Genomic DNA, 17,240 nt, shown 5'->3' with positions numbered 1-17,240 from the left:
CTTCACTAAGTAGATAAATGAGATTTGACAGGACTTGGAAGTCAGTGACATTTGTTTTCTGCCTTTCCTGCCCTCCCTGCCACCTGCTCCTGTCATGTTTAAGTTTTCTGTTTGTTTTATTGTTTTATGAAACCTCATTGTCTTAGTGTTTCATTGCTGTGAACAGACACCATGACCAAGGCAACTCTTATAAGAGTGACATTAATTGGGGCTGGCCTACAGTTCAGAGGTTCAGTCTATTATCATCAAGGTGGGAGTATGATAGCATCCAGGCAGGTATGGGGCTGGAGGAGCTTAAGAGTTCCACCTCTTGTTCCCAAGGCAGCTAAGAGAAGACTGTCTCCCATGTACTTAGGAGGATCTCATTGCCTACAGTGACACCGGTCCTCCAACAAAGCCACGCACACTCCAACAAGGCCACACCTCCTCATAGTGCCACTCCCTGGCCAAGCACATTCAAACCACTACACTCACTGTGTCACAGCTTTTTCAAGGACTTTTCTGGCAACCTCATCCACACATTGTGTAAGTGATCAGCAGATACCTATTCTAATTTCCCTCTGGGTTCTCTGCACATTAACCCAATGTCAATGAAGTAGCGGATCTATTTCCTGGGCTGCCCATCAAGTGCTATGCATAGATCAGGTGGCATTATGTCCTCACTTCATGGATGACACAGACATGAACCCAGATAGATGAAGAGTCAGGACTGAGCCAGATCAGCCCCGTCCCTAGCCTTAGACTTACAGATAAGTCATCTTTGGTCAGAGTTAGGCTTCTCTGGTGCACTTTGAGCCTGTCTACCCCATCTCTGCTCCCAAATGGTCTAACCTCTTACCTTTCCACATCTTGTTTCATCTCTGGCTTCCCCAGTCATTTCTATCCCAAGTGCTCAGCTCAGAGGCACCCCCACCCCAGGAAGTCCTTTGTCTTCTTCTATCTCTCATGAACCCCATCTTTTTCAACATGGAGAGTTGATTGGAACTATGCCCCACTGCAAGATAATCATGGATGTTGTGGCCAGGACTATGGCCCAGGACCCTTGAGGTCTAAAGTTCAGCCAGAACCATGGCCTTTGTACTTCCTTCCCAGCATCATGCCAACTCCTCAGTTCCCCGAGGAGAAAACTGAAGCCCGCCAGGCAGTGGTGGCACACACCTTTAATCCCAGCACTTGGGAGGCAGAGACAGGCGGATTTCTGAGTTCGAGGCCAGCCTGGTCTACAGAGTGAGTTCCAGGACAGCCAGGGCTATACAGAGAAACGCTGTCTTGAAAAACCAAAAAAAAAAAAAAAAAGAAGAAAGAAAAAGAAAAAGAAAAAAGAAAACCGAAGCCCAAAGACTTGTCCAAGGTCAAGCTCAAAACTGCCTCCCTATTCATGGTCCTTTCATGGATGTTGCCTTGTCAGGTTTAATTCTGTCAAAGCCAGAAGAACCCCCTGTTCTTCTATCTCTTCTCTCATCAAATACTTAGCAAGCACATGCCAAACACCAGACAGATTGCCAAACTCTAGAACAATTTTGGGACCTGAACCAACCCTGTCTTTGCCTTGTCTTCAGAGAGATAGAAATCTAGACCAGATACAGCAATTAGGAAAAGACCACCTTTAGGATTTAAGATCTACAAAGCTACTGGAGACCTCAGGAAGTTATTGAAAGACACCACAAGCTATCCTCAGCTAGCCTGAGCGGCCCCTCTGCAGTGCAGTAAAGAATATGCTGTCTCAGGAACTGGTTTTTGGCTGCTGCTCTTCAACAAGCCCTGCAGAATCCTCTGCCCACTGGGTAGCTGGGAGGACAATTGTCATGCAGATGAAACCACAGGGACCTACAGGCCTTTCACTGCCTGCCCTCTCATCTGGGAACATCTGTTTAAGAGGCATGCGGAAACAACGTTAAAAGTTATAAAATGGGCAGGATTCTGTTTCAAAGATCTAAGAGTTGCAAAGAACCTTAGTCCTCATTCACACTAGCCTCCTATCTAAAGCAAGACTGCCAGGCATTGAGTATTCTTTGAAGGGGTAGCCTATATAAAGAGTTGTGTACAGCAGATAGGCAGATCACCACATCACAGAAGAATTCATTGGTAGACAGATATAGCGGCTCATACTTAGGCTGAAGCAGGGCTACTTGAGGTCAAGACCAGCCTGGGCTACATAGTGAGCTCCAGGTCTACAGAGTGACAGCCTGCCTGGAAAACTAAACAAATGGAAGAAGAAATACATTTTAAGAAAAGAAAGGAACAAATAAAGCAAGAAATCCACATGAGGGACTGGAGAGATGGCTCAGTGGTTAAGCCATCTGACTGCTCTTCTAGAAGTCCTGAGTTCAATTCCCAGCAACCACATGGTGGTTCACAACCATCTGCAATGGGATCTGATGCCCTCTTCTGATGTGTCTGAAGAGAGCCACAGTGTAGTCACATACATAAAATAAGTAAAAAAAAAGAAATTCACATAAAAAAATCAGTTCATTTTTCAACACATATATTCTTTTATTTAATTGAGCTGTTTCCCCCAATTTGAGCTCGTTTTCTGGGGTCACAGGAATGCAATAAGCCAAGTAGCCTTGAGCAGACTTTCCTCTGCAGATCTTCTCTTCCTATTATGGCGTCTGCTCCGGTGCGGTGGCGCAGCACTGCCAGCCAGATTGAGCTCTGACCTGGTTTCCAGCCTCCAGCCCTAGCCTGGATCCTCACAGTGAAGGTGCAGAGCAGTTTCTCTCTATCCCTAATCAGCGCCCAAGGGAGCACCCTGCATGGATGGTGGTGGCTCAATGCCAAATGAACTGAAATACCTCCTTCTCAAGCTGGTAACTTTGTTTCCCTGTTTAGAAAAGGGGAGGATAATGACGTTTAGCACTTTACAGCTCACCAGTAAAATGAGCAGAGGGAAACAGATCCCTAGAACTGTGGAAGGACAAGCTTCTGGCAAGAGGCCCCCACCACCCCCAGTTCTTGGGGACAAAGTCACTGGCAGGCTTGCTGATGAGAACGGACACTGTTACCTCTTTCAGCTTTTGCCACCCCCAGCTGCTCACATCAGCTTTCACACCTGTTCTAAATCTACCCTCAACCCCTGACAGCTAGCTACCCCCACTCCCATCCCCAGCTATCACCTCTCTGCCTCTACTCTCAGTCCCTCCCAGCTAGAGCCAGCCTCCTCCCAGGTCTGCCTGGAATGCAAGCCTTTGTTAGGTGGAGAGTCATGGAGGAGGTGGAGGCTGTGTTTGTAGAGTGGCGCTGCTTGCCACATTCCTCGCAGAAAGCCTGGTAGATTTAGGAACATTCATGGTCTACACAGAGTGTAGACCATGGATATAGCTGGACCCTGACCAAAGGCCAGGCTCATTTTAGCACTGGGTCCCCAGTCTGTGGTGCTATTTTGAAGGAACTTTTAAGTGAGATATGTGACCTGGATGGTGGAAGTAGGTCATGAGAGGCGAATCCATGAGTTATACCAGGTTCCCACTTGGCTTGTGCTCTCTGCTGCCTGTCTGCCAAGGGAAGCCTGAGCCGATGGCATTGCATGCTCGCACAGACTGAGCTACCCAGCTCTGCCTTCACCTACCCAGAAGGACCAAACTAATAAGTGGTATGGGTTGGGTAATAGAAGGAGACATTTGCAGGGCCCTAAGGGATAGATACTTGAGCTGGCTTTCAGGACATCCTAACGTCTTGTTTAAACTGTGTCTGTCAGGCATTTGGTCACAGTGATGAGAAAAATAGCGAATACACTTTCCCAGAATCAAATTCCACTACTTTGACATTGGACTTCCCAGCCCCTGGAACATAAGGCACACACACATCTCTGCTTTTTAGAAATTGCCCAGTTTCTGGGGGTGCAGAGATGACTTAGCAGTTAAGACTAATTGATCTTTCAGAGGATTGAGTCTGGTTCCCAGTAGCCACCTGGGGTGGCTCAGAATAACTGTAACTCCAGCTCCGGGTGATCCGATGTCCTCCTCTACTGCCCATGGACACTCACACATGCATGCCCTAAATACACACGTGTATGCACACATGTAAATAATTAATCCCATAGAAATGGCTTAGAAGTTACAAGCACAGACTGCTCTTGCAGAGGGCCTGAGTTTGGTTCCCAGCGCCCACACTGGGCAACTCTGAACTGCCTGTAACAGCTCCATGGGGGATCTGATGCCTCTGCCTCTGTGCTCACCGGCACATAATGACACACAGACACATATGCACACAATCAAAAATAAACCTCAAAAAAAAATAAATCTTTAAAAGTGCAATTAAAAATTACCTAGTCTCAAGTATTTTGTGATATTAGTGCATATGGACTTTGATAGCCAGAGAGCCCAATATTTGGTCAAATACCATTCCAGATGTTTCTGTGAGACTATTTTTAGAGGAGAATAGTATTTATACCTGCTGGCTCTGAGTAAAGTGGATGGCCTTCCAATGTGTGTAGCCTTGTTTAGTTGAAGTAGAACAAAGACTGACTTCCCTTCAGTAAGGCCTTTGGACTCCAACTGCGACACCAGCTACTCTTGTTGGCCCAGTCCACTGGTTTTGAGCATACAGGCTTCTATAATCACCTGAGACAACCATACTCACCATATGCGCAAGTGCTCGCGCGCACACACACACACGTACACTTGCACACGCACACACTCGGCCTATAATTTCTGTTTCTCTAGAGAACCCTCCTGCAGATGCCCCTGCAAATCCTCTCTTCTTAGAAGGACCCCGCCCCCCGCCGTCTCACTCCTCACACAGCACGTTCTTAGCAGCTTGCACGCTATCATAACCCATCTTGTTAAATTTCCCAAGTGCCAAGCAGGAAGGAAGGGGGATTGCAGTATTTATTGAATACCAGCTGTGTGTGAGGCACTGTAGCACTTGCCTCTTGTTCATTCATTCTTTCATTCACTGTTTAATTCATTTAGCAAAGTTTTATCGAGCATTTATCATGTGGCAGGCAATAAGTCCAGTGCGTGGGTAAGCTATGGCCTACAGGCTGAATTTAGCTTGCCACCAGTTTTTTTTTTAAATAAAGTTTTATTGAAACACAGCCATGCTTATCTGTTTACATTCTCCTATGGCTACTTTTCTTAGATAGTGATCTAATTGAATAGTTATGAAAAAGACCATCTGGCCTGCAGAGCCTGAAGTACTTAGTGGACTTTTTAGCTATTGAAGGAGAACATTTGGTGCCTCCTGGGATAAGCATTATTGTAGCTCATGTTCTATGGCAAGGAAGGTAGGGGAATGATGGAAAAAAATGAACCACCAAATTGCAAAGGCCTCTACTATGTTAAATGGTGACAAGTCCTAGAGAGAAAACTGAAGAGGAAGGGTAAGACATTCAGTAGATGCTGTGGGTGGGCGTGGACTGCAGTGGGGAAGAGGATGCCCTGGTTGACAAGGGGACAGTTAGGCAAAGGCCTGAGGAAGTGGAGGAGTGAATCCTGTGTGTGGAGAGTGGAGCTGTCAGCAAGGAAAACAGCAGGTTCAGAGCCATACTGGATTATTAGCTATATGTAAGATTCCGTTAAACACTGGGTACTGGTGCCGTCCACTCTCCACACAGAATCACATCTAATTACTTACAAATCATTACCTAATTACACAGAAGATCATACAAAAGAATGATATGAATCTATTTCTGCCACTACGCACACAGTGCTTTCAGTTTAAAGTTTTATCTGATGTTTGAATGTCATATTCGAGGACATTACAGGATACTGTGCCTTCATCTTTGAAAGGCAATCTCCTGGGAATCCCTAAGCTCCTGTGGCTAGGAAGTCTATCATGAACTTCATCTTGGAAGTTCCACCCATATTTAGAGTCCCTCTTGGTTCGAGGTCATGGGCTCTGGATGCAGGGATGTCTCTTGTGTCAAAGGAGCTTGCCATCCAAGGAGTAGACAAGCTGTCCCTTCCTCTATTGGTTTGTATGTTAAACCACAAACCAAGCCATCCTGTGGCCCTTTGCAATGCTGAGGATGCAGAAAAGAGCAACACTAGGGCCACCCTCGAGAGGATCCAAGCCTGTCCAGGGAAAGCCATGGAGGCACGGAGGCTCCCGGTGTCATGGAGGCAGGGAGGCTCCCGGGTGTCATGGAGGGGCAGAGGCTCCGGGTGTGGAACAAGGCAAGCTGCTCATTTCTTTAATTTTTTTTTTTATTTTTGATAGCTAAAAAAAACAAAAAATAAGAAAAGTGAACTTTTCTAACTTGTGGGGTTAAACTAGCAATGTTTAAATCAAGGCATCCAGTAAGTTACTGTTAATTGATTGAAATGTCTCCCAGGAAGCTTGCTAGCATGACAGATCAGACACTGGGTCTCTGGCTGTGGCTGTCTGGCCAGGTCCCCATTCCAGGCTGCAGAAGCTCATGTACACACAGATCACTATAGCATGTTGGGTGCCTCCCAAGGGGCTCATGAGCTTTAATTAGTTACTGTTGGTAAGTGCCGTGAAGGGGTGGGCTGCCAGAACCACTGCAGGTCATTAGGCCTCTCCAGACCCCAGGGCTCTTCTGCCTTGGAACTGCTAATTGAGAAGTAATTAATACCTCAGGGTACAAAGAATACTACCTGAATTTTCCAGATTGGAAGGTTGTAGCCATGTGCATGGGCAGAGGGAGAATAAAAGGCTCCTGTGGACACCTGGATCCCAAGAAACTCTGAACATGGTTTCTCTCCCAGTAGGAAGAATATTGCCCCAGTAAAACCTGTGGGACCTCAGTCCTCGAGGAAAATCTCTCACATAGAGCTGGGCTGCAGAGACCCAGAGTGTCTCTTAGAGACAAAAGAACTCAGGACTTACTCAGCTCACCCTGGCCATTACAAACAGGCTGACAGACATTACCGTCATGTACTCTCTCTCATGTGTAAGCCATGTCTTCCTCCACTCAAGATGGTGATAATCCTGACAATCTATTACTCTCCCTCTCCAGGTTGTCTAGTATCTTTCTTGTAGGCCAGCTCCTCTAACTCAGAATGGGCTTAAGACCGTCCTAGGAGAGACGTTGAGGAACCGATGCCTGGGCTGACCCCACTTCAGCAACCTTGCTTGTTCCAGGAATGACATACATGATGATTGCAGCATTGCCTGGCCTGGGTGTCAAGCACTGCCCCAGTGGAGCCTGCGTGCCTGGAAGGATTGAAGATATACATTTTTTTAATTTTTTAAAAAACAAATTAAATTTACTTACTTACATCTCACTCACTGACCCCTTCCCAATCACCCCTCCCACAGTTTTTCCCCCTTCCCCTTCCCTTCTCCTTTGAGTACGTGGGCTCCCCGTGGGAATTCCTCCCAACCCTGGCACTTTAAGTCTCTGTGAGACTAGGTGCCTTCTCTCCCATTGAAGTCAGACAAGGCAGCCCAGCTAGAAGAACATATCTCACAGACAGGCAACAGCTTTTGGGATAGTCCCCGCATGTTCCAGTTGTTACGGACTCACATGAAGACCAAACTGCACATCTGCTTCATATGTGTGGGAAGGCCTAGGGCCAGCCCATGTATGTTCTTTGGTTGGTGGCTCAGACTCCGAGAGCCCCAAGGGTCCAGGTTAGTTGACTCTGTTGTTCTTCCTGCGGAGTTCCTATCCCCTTCAGGAACTGCAATCCTTCCTCCTATTCTTCCATAAGAGTCCCCAAGCTCCATCCACCGTTTGGCTGTGGGTGTCTGTATTTGTCTGAGTCAGCTGCTGGAGTGGAGTCTCTCGGAGGACATCATGCTCCTGTCTGCAAGCATAACAGAGTATCATTAATAGTGTCAGGGATTGGTGCTTGCCCATGGGATGGGTCTCAAGCTGGGCTGGTAATTGGTTGGTCATTCCCACAGTCTCTGCTCCTTCCCCATGCCTGCTTTTTCTTGTAGACAGGATGCATTTTCAGTTGAAAGTTTTCTGAGTAGGTTGATGTCTCTATTGCTCCACTGGTGTTCCTGCTTGGTTATAGGTGGCAGCCACTTCAGGTTCCAGATCCCCAATGTAGTGAGTCACAACTAAGGTCACCCCCATTAATTCTTGGGAGCCTCCCTTATCTCATGTCTCTGTCTCATCCTGGAGATGCTCCCCACTTACCCCCATCATTTGCAGATTTCCATTCATTTTCATGGCCATTTGGCATCTCTCCTGTCCTTCCCCACACCTGATCTTGAATCCCCTGTTCCCCTCCCCCCTCTCCCTCCCTCCCTCCACCTGCCTCTTATGACTATTTTAATCCCCCTTCTAAGTGAGAGTCAATCATCCTCACTTGTGCCTTCTTTCTTGTTTAGCTTCTTTGAGTCTGTGGAGTGTAACATGGTACCTGTATTTTATGGCTAATATTCACTTATAAGTGAGTACATACCATGCATGTCCTCTTGGGCCTTTTTGGGTCTGAGTGTCAAGCACCGTCTCAGTGGAGCCTGCATGCCTGGAAGGAATGAAAATATTCTTAAAGAGGTACTCATGTCCCTCTCTTTGGCTATGAAAACAGTGCACCCCACGAAATTAGAATTCCCCCAGGAATCTCACACTAAGGGGAAAGAAAAGACTACCATCCGAGCCACCCAGAAGGCAGTCTGTTTCCTGGAAGTGGATTGCAATTTTTCAGACCACCTTTCAGGTCAGGCTAGAATGGAGACAGTGATGGCTCTGATGCAGTCTAGGGGTCTTGAACTGATACAGTCTAGAAGTCCTGGTTGGGTTTCTTTTCTCTGCCAGGTACAGAATTAAAAGGCAGGGAAAATCTGAAGCACCACAAGTGGCATCGGAGAAACCTCAAGGACCTCAGATAGAATCAGCAGTTGGAGAACGGCGTTGACTGCTGAGGCAACAGATATGTGCAGCAGACACACAGAGAAAAAGTCCCTCTGCAAAGCAGAAGGGAGACTCAGGAAGCCCAAAAGCCAGACTCTTCTCTAGGGTTAGGCTTTTAAGGAGTTTTCCTCCCCCAGCTTAGGGTTGGTCAGTTTGAAGAAAGCAAGGACGGTTGACAGCTAAGAAGTGTGTGTGACATGCCCTGAGCAGGTCTGGGAATTGTTGAGCCAATTTAGCATCACGTAGTCTGCTGGTGGGAGACAAAAGCCTACAAGACCTTCATTTGTTTTAAGCTACCAGGCTTCTGCTTCAAATCAAGAGGGTGAGGATGAATGAAGCTAGCCATCTGGGAAATTCACCTCGACATGGCTCCTCTCCCTATTTGTCTGCTTCTCTGGGAGTCTAGCTCCTAGCCCCAGCTTGTTGAGGACAAGTGGCCAGATCTGGCTTATTGGGGTATGGGGGACCAGGGTTCTGACCCTTTATAATTCTGGTAACATCAGGAGTTGTGAGAAATAAAGACGCAGCCCCCATCACCTGCCTGTCACCCTTGTAATACCTCATCAGACTCTGCTCCAGGCCTCTGAGTGTCCTGGTCCCTCTGCCTGGCCAAACCATTCTTCTCTATTGGTAAAGACAATTTCCTAAGTAAAGCTCCCCCCTTCCTGGATTCCTACAGGGCTTTACTAAGCCCTAGTGTTGCTGCTGATCATGGGCCGTTCATGAAATTTCTGGGGAGCTGTTTGTGTCACTATCAGAGTCATCTGGCCTTGCCATGGGTGCAGCACCCTCGAGGCAGTATATAAAGTGTAGTTGTTGTTGAATAGGCTAACTGGAATCCAGCTCCTGCTCAGGACCCTCTATACTCTGTTTCAAGCCTGCAACATTCTCCCCCAGATAGCTACAAGGTCCTGCCTCCCCCCCTCCTTCAGGTCTTTGCTAAAATGCCACCTTCTTGATGGCTTTCCATGGGCACCCTATGAACCATCCAGTTCCCCACCCCATTTTTTTTAAGTTAATTTGTCTTCTGAACACTTAATACCTTCTGACTGGCAACTGACTTTTTCTTCCTTTGGATTTTTGTGGTAATTTTTTAAAATTAATTTTATCAAAATCTTATTTTGTCTTGATTTCTGAGTTCCTTACTTCCCTGCCTCCCTGCTGCCTGCTTATTTATTTATTTAGTCAACTTGACACAGCTAGAGTCATCTGGGAAGAGGAATTTCAATTGGGAAAATGCCCCCATCAGGCTCCCCTGCAGACCAGTCTGTGGGGCAGCTTCTTGATTAATGATTGACATAGGAGGGTCCAGTGAATTGTGGGTGGTATCACTGATGCACCTGTGTTCCAGGGTTGTACAAGAAGGCCGGCTGAGCAAGCCATGAGGAACAAGCCAGTAAGTGGTATTCCTCCATGGTGTTTGCTTATCCTGTCTCCAGGTTCCTGTCTCATGTTCCTGCCTCGATTTCTCACCTCCCATCCTCAACCCCAATGATGGACTGTAACCCATAAGCTAACACAAACCCTTTCCTCCTCAAGTTGCTTTTGGTTAAGATCTTTATCATAGCCACTGAAAGCAGACTAAGACACTTGCTCTGCTAAAGTTTCACTGTATCGGCTTACAGGTAGTCCCTTCTGAAATGAATATTGGGAGTTGTTTTACTCATTCTCTTCTTCCCACAGCTGCAACCATAGTTTGTACAATGTAATTATTCAGAAAATATTTTGTGAGGGTTGGGGAGACAGCTCATCAGGTAAAGTGGTCATGAAAACATGAAGAGGGGGTTCAGAGCCTCAATATATAAGGTGGACATGGATGAAAGACACCTCTGTCAGCCTTGTGCCTCCACACACTAGTTTTTTGTTTTTGTTTTTTGGGTTTTTTTGTTGTTGTTGTTTGTTTGTTTTCGAGACAGGGTTTCTTTGTGTAGCCCTGGCCGTCCTGGAACTCACTCTGTAGACCAGGCTAGCCTCGAACTCTCGAACTCAGAAATCCGCCTGTCTCTGCCTCTGCCTCTGCCTCCCAAGTGCTGGGATTAAAGACGTGAACCACCACCGCCCGGCTCCACACACTAGTTTACACGTGTATATCACACTACACAACACACTTAAGTAAAACATGTACATCTTGTGAATGGAGAAAAGACTCAGTTTCACTTATGTGCATTATGTGTGAGAGTTGGGGTGGGTATCCTCAGTGGTCAGAAGGTTTTGGATTTCCCTGGAGCTGGAGTTAGTGTGATTGTGAGCTGTCTGAAGTGAGTGCTGAGAACTGAACACTGGTTCTCTGAAGCACAGGAGTGATTCTTAACCAGCACAGTAAACGGATGTTTGGATGTTCCAATTCGCATCTTCAAGACTCACGGAGACTCCCCTTTGAGAAGCTACATCCGTGCTCTCCAGTTTCTGAGCGCCTCTCTCTTAAGCCTGGTGCTTAAGCCTATATTAAAATGTCTTTATTAAACCCCATCTCGGCTTCATAAAAATTTTAAAAAGACTTCCTTGGCTATTGTAATATAGGTGACTATATACACCTGTTTTACAATCCTAAACTCATTTAAAATGTAGCTTGTTTAATCGTAGGGTAGATTTGAAACATGGAGTGTTGTTAATGAACCTAATCGGCTTTAAGAATAAGACAGGGCCTAGCCGTGTGTGTTAAAAGCCATCTCAAATCCGTAAAAGTAGGATTTGATCATAGAGTTGAACCTTACTACTTCCTAGAGGGCACTTCCGGAATCTTGGCCAGAGAGCGAGGCTCTTCGATTTACTTTCGTGAAAACCGCTCACACCTCTCTTCCGAGGGTGGATCCAGAGCATCCCGCCCCCTCCCGTGAGTGCGGCTTTCCGATTGGTGAGAAACACAGCCGAGGTTCCGGCCAAGTTGGCGCAGGCGCACTGGTTTCGCGTGACTTTCGAGCGCCCGGATCAGGTAGAGTGCTGCTGTTGAGCGTGGGTGGCCGCTGGACATGAAGGGTGGCTAGGGAGGGTCCAGCGAATCTAGGCAGTTTCTGGGCACGCGCATCCACGATCTGGTGTTCTCTCGTGTGCATCCTGCCAGTCACAACCACGGGCTATTGGATAGTCGTGTGCTCGGTCGCAGTTCACCTTTCCCCATCTCCACACCCCCTGTTTGAGGACAACACTCCCGCCCTAGTCAAGCTTGCGTGGCCATTAAGAGTCACAGAGTTCCTAGGAGGGCCCATTTTGGAACGGTCTCGGGGATGACCTGGTGGCCCAGCCGCCTTAGGGTTTTAAAGAGGAATGACCGCAGTATGTTCACCCCTCGTAAAGGCCAAGACAGTTTAGAGCGGGTTTGAAGTTTCATTGCTGTTTTATGCTGCGGGGACGTTGGTGGTATTTGGAGGCAAGTTCCCGCATTCCAAATGGCCCTGCTCCTTTTGCTGTCCCCTTACACCAATTGACTTACTCATCTCCGAGCCTATGAATTGGGCATCATAATAGTCAAACCTTTATGGCACCGGGCATTGTAAGCGCTTTGTGTTTAGCTTTCCTGACTGGATTGTGTGTTGTCATGCACTGTGTTCCTGGAACGGGAAGAAGGCAGGGGAGAGGGGACAGCATCTCACGGGTGGGATCCGCGGTACACTCTGAAGGCAGCAGGAAACTCACTTCTGCTGTCTGTGTTTTGAAAAGTTGAAAGTGAATAGAATGCAAGACCAGTAGAGGGCTGTTTTAACAGGCCGAGTCAAAAAGTTGATGTTAACTTGGGCTGAGGTGCATGCTGGTCAGGCCGAGCAGGCAGTTAGGCAGGGCCAGAGGACCAAAGAATTGAGACAGTACTGTGGGGCAGAGTAGATGAAGGCAGGTTTCTGGTTTGCCCAGAGGGTGCTTTGCAGGGTGATACTCAGATCTGCAAGGTCACCATTGTCTGAAGAGATTCTGGCTCACCAAGTTTCAAATAGCTATGTACTATGTTCTCCAAAGAATGGGGGGGGGGTAGGGGAGGGGGGAGGTGGAGGTCAGAAGTTCAACAAACAGTTTGGACAGTGAAGATGCAGATGGACCAGGAATGAGTGGTGAGAAGAGCAGTTAAAACAATACTCCTTTTTTGTTTGAGGCAGATAATTCATTTCCTCAGATGTCCTGGAACTCAGATGTGCAAATCTAGCTGGCCTTGAATTTGTGCTGATCCTCCTACCTCTAGCTCCCAAGTGCTGGGATTTCAGATGTGCCACAGTGCCTAGAAATATTGACTTAGTGGGGACTGAGACAAGGACTTGCAAAAAACTATCCTCAGCGGTTGCCTGTGAGATCACAATTGATTTGTTTCAAGGTCTCTCCTCAGTGTCCTAAAATAGTTAACAATATCAAACATCCACCAGGCACATAGCATGTGCCACAAACTGTTGTAAGAGTTTTTTCCTGCCTTTAAAAAAATTCTCACAGTAAATGTACAGAGCAAATCTGGTAGCTATATCATTTCATGATGCAACTTTAGCACATGAGGTAGACACAGATGTTCCAGGCTGTTTAAGTGGCCAATGGGAAGTTGGTTTAGAATCCAGGCTGCCTTACCTAGAGCCGGTGCATGCACAACTTGATGCTGTCTCCACAACAGGCTGTTAACATTTTCATAATCAGAAGAATATGAATTTCTGTTGTTGTTGTTGTTGTTGTTGTCGTTGTTGCTGTTGGTTTTCTGTGTTTGTTTGTTAGTTTGTTTTTAAAAAGGTCTCTCTACATAGCCCTTATTGTCCTGGAACTCACTATGTACCAGACTAGCCTCAAACTCAAAGAGATCTGCCCGTCTCTGCCTCCCAGGTCCTGGAGTGCTGGGATTAAAGGCATATGCCACTCTCCCCAGATGAATTTCTTTAAGTGGTACTGTGATCTGCTGGGCTAATAGACATGGAAGGACCCACATCTTGGATCCCATTCTGAGAACTCAGTTAATTTCCTGGAGTCCATGCTGAGAACCCAGTTAACCATCATCTCCACATGACTCATTTTTCTCCAGGTACCAAGGTGTCATGGAAGGTCTGCTGACAAGATGCAGAACACTATCTGCCTTGACTACCTGCAGCCTCCATCACTCCAGGTATACCATCCACAAATGTTACCATTGTGCGCCAGGGAGAGGGCAGCGCTTGGTATTATCCCGCATGTTCCAGCCTCAGAACCTTCGAGAAGACCAGGTGCTTTCTCTGGATGGCAAAGCTAGTGACCTGACCAGTAAGAATCAGAGGCTGATGCTACAAGTGGGCCTGATCCTTCCAGCCAGCCCCGGCTGTTACCACCTCATGCCCTATACAGTTCGTGCCATGGAGAAGCTGGTGCGGGTGATAGACCAGGAGATGCAGGCCATTGGTGGGCAGAAAATCAATATGCCCAGCCTCAGCCCAGCTGAGCTGTGGCGGGCCACTAGCCGCTGGGACCTGATGGGCAGGGAGCTGCTGAGACTGAGAGACAGGCACGGCAAAGAGTACTGCTTGGGACCAACTCATGAGGAAGCAGTTACAGCCCTGGTTGCCTCCCAGAAGAAACTGTCCTACAAGCAGCTCCCCTTACTGTTGTACCAGATTACAAGGAAGTTTCGGGATGAGCCTAGGCCCCGTTTTGGTCTTCTCCGTGGCCGGGAGTTCTATATGAAGGACATGTACACCTTTGACTCCTCCTCTGAGGCTGCCCAGGAGACCTATGGCCTGGTGTGTGATGCTTATTGCAGGCTGTTTGACAGGCTGGGGTTGCAATGGATGAAGGCCAGGGCAGATGTGGGCAGCATCGGGGGCACAATGTCCCATGAATTCCAGATACCAGTGGACATTGGAGAGGACCAGCTTGTGGTCTGTCCCAGCTGCCACTTCTCAGCCAACACGGAGATAATAGACTTTTCACAAAAAATCTGCCCTGACTGCCAGGGTCCACTGACAGAAACCAAAGGCATTGAGGTGGGGCACACATTCTACCTCGGTACCAAGTACTCTTCCATTTTCAATGCCCACTTTACCAGTGCCCATGGGAAACCTTTGCTGGCTGAAATGGGGTGCTATGGCCTGGGAGTCACTCGGATCCTGGCTGCTGCCATCGAAGTTCTCTCCACAGAAGACTGTGTCCGCTGGCCTAGCCTCCTTGCCCCTTACCAAGTCTGTGTCATCCCCCCTAAGAAGGGCAGCAAGGAGGCAGCAGCCACAGAGATTGTGGAACAGTTATATGATGACGTCACAGAGGCAGTGCCTCAGCTCCGAGGGGAGGTCCTGCTGGATGACAGGACCCACCTGACCATTGGAAACAGACTGAAAGATGCCAACAAGCTTGGCTACCCCTTTGTGATCATTGCAGGCAAAAGGGCCTTGGAGGACCCTGCACACTTTGAGGTTTGGTCCCAGAACACTGGTGAGGTGCTCTTCCTCACCAAAGAGGGAGTCATGGACTTACTGACTGGTGTGCATGTCGTCTGAGTGCCCAGCCACACCTGCATGCAGGCTTGGTGTCCACTGTAACACTGCAGTTCCCTCCACTTCTCTCCTGCTTGGTTTCTCCAGAAATGGCTTGTCATGGAAGGTGAAAGCGTATTAGGAAAAACTACTCCTTGCTTGTGATGGTTTGTATTTAGTCATTAACTCGATCCTCCTTGGGCTGGCTGTGCTACCATATGCCATTCCTTTTACATGTAGACACTTCTGTTAGGAGGCTGAAAGGTGACTTTCCCTTGAGCTGGGTTAAAAGCTGGGCCCAATACTTCCCCAACCCCACCCTATATTCTGATCACATGCCTTGCATTTCATTCAATCCAGAGAGCAGGGCTAGTGGCCCTTCTCTACCCAGAAGCCCCAAGCGGCAGAGTCAGGAACCTGGCTGCTGCTAATTCACTGGTGACTTGACATACCCCTGCTGGGGCCTGGGATTCCCATCTAGACATGGAGATGGAGGACTGTAAGATCCTAGGGCTCTCACTGAGTGGCTCTACGAGACACATGGGTCTGGTTGCTCATGCCTCTAAGCTTCCCCAGAAGTTTTCATAACTGCCGGATGGCCCAAAGCTACCTCCAGATACCTAACCCTACTGGGTCAATTCACACTGAGATCATGTTCTGTTGATTGAATAAAGTCAAGCCTTTGGGGTGAACTTTGTGTGTGTGTCTGTGTGTGTGTGTGTTAACTTGGACCAAGGATAACACCTGCTTCAGCAGTACAGCCAGTAGACTGCTCTCCCGCTCCGCCTCACTGGAGAGGGGCAGGACCTGGGAAGTGCTTTAAACAGTTTCTTCCAGACTTCAGGAGCAGCAGCATGCTCCAGCCCCACAGTGACCTTGCTGTGGGTTCAGAATTGAATTCCCATCCCTACAACAGAGGTGACTGATTGAGAGCTGACTACATTCTGTGGGAAACTGGGAGTAGGGGATGGAGTCCATGCTGTAGCAATGTGTCTCCATTCATTGCTCCGGCATCCAGATGAAAAAGACTGCGGGCTTTCCACCCTAGGCCCTGTGATCTCCACATATGCAGTTCCCTAGTCCATGGAATAGTGGGTCCTCCCCACCTTGGTTAACACTGAACAGGCTCTCACAGACACATCCAGAGGTGAACTTCATAAATCTAGATGACCCTAAATCCAAACAACTTGCCATTGAAGGTAAATCATCATAAAAAAGGTCTCTGGGCTCCAAAGCAGGCCCTGGGAGCCATTAGGGCTTGGCAGATATATGCAGTGGGAAACTCAACAGAGTGTGGTGGAGGGTAGAGTTACTCTAGAATCACAGCAGCTGGACAGACTTAGGAGAAAGAGGGCCCAGCACCTGCATCCCTTTCATGCTTCTAGCCAGACATCACATAAACAGCCACCTCCAGCCACGTGCTCCTGCAACCAGGCTGTTACACCCAAGCGTAGGTCCATGTGACTGAACAGGACCCTCTGAAACCCAAACACTGCCTCTTTGGGTCATTTCTTTGGGGTGTTTTGGTCTCCGTGACATGAGAAGTTATCTCCCTTTGTAATACTTGGAGTTCTGAGAGCAAGCTCTGGTCAGGCTGCATGACAGAGGCTCTTAGTTTACTGCAGTTGGGATCCCTGAGTCTCTTATAGAGCTGGTTCCAATGGGGCTGTTGCCCAGTACCACACAGATTAAAGCCTTCAGAAGATTCTGGTTGCAGTCGGAATCAAAAGCTACTGGAGTAAGATCATCTCCCCCACTCCCATCCCGCATTGTAGTTGGTTACTGGAGTGAATCCAGTGGGGCACCAGGCTGATGTCAGTCCTCTGCTTTTAATGATCTGGCTTTCTGAGGGCCTCCCTTGTGCCACTGCTGTGTGGCACCTTCAAATGCTGCTTTCAGACCTTAACACTGTGCAAGGCCAGTGCTGTTACATTTTACAGATGAGGAACCATTCCATTTAACCAACCAGATGTCTACAGACACACGGCTATTGAGGATCACAGCTAGAATGCAGATGCTGGCCCTAAGCTGTGCCTTTCTTTTTTTGTTTTGTTTTGTTTTTA

At 47.8% G+C, this 17,240-nt stretch overlaps 1 protein-coding gene across 1 annotated transcript; it reads left to right on the top strand.

The window, feature by feature from the left end:
* The first annotated feature begins 11,648 nt into the window (after positions 1-11,648).
* Pars2 (prolyl-tRNA synthetase 2, mitochondrial) lies at positions 11,649-15,874 on the top strand. Its single transcript, XM_028787159.1, has 2 exons — positions 11,649-11,711; positions 13,761-15,874. Exon 2 carries the CDS (start codon positions 13,774-13,776, stop codon positions 15,199-15,201), a length of 1,428 nt encoding a protein of 475 aa, XP_028642992.1. The 5' UTR covers positions 11,649-11,711; positions 13,761-13,773; the 3' UTR covers positions 15,202-15,874.
* The last annotated feature ends 1,366 nt before the right edge of the window (positions 15,875-17,240 follow it).

This window comes from Grammomys surdaster, unplaced genomic scaffold (assembly GCF_004785775.1).
Source record: "Grammomys surdaster isolate TR1022 unplaced genomic scaffold, NIH_TR_1.0 100, whole genome shotgun sequence".
Classification (NCBI taxonomy): Eukaryota; Metazoa; Chordata; class Mammalia; order Rodentia; family Muridae; genus Grammomys; species Grammomys surdaster.
Note: the sequence above shows the minus strand (reverse complement) of the source record. Positions and strands in the feature narration are given on the sequence as shown.

Bases quoted from the DNA above. Each gene is read 5' to 3' on its own strand.
- Pars2 (XM_028787159.1), top strand. From the start codon at position 13,774: ATGGAAGGTCTGCTGACAAGATGCAGAACACTATCTGCCTTGACTACC.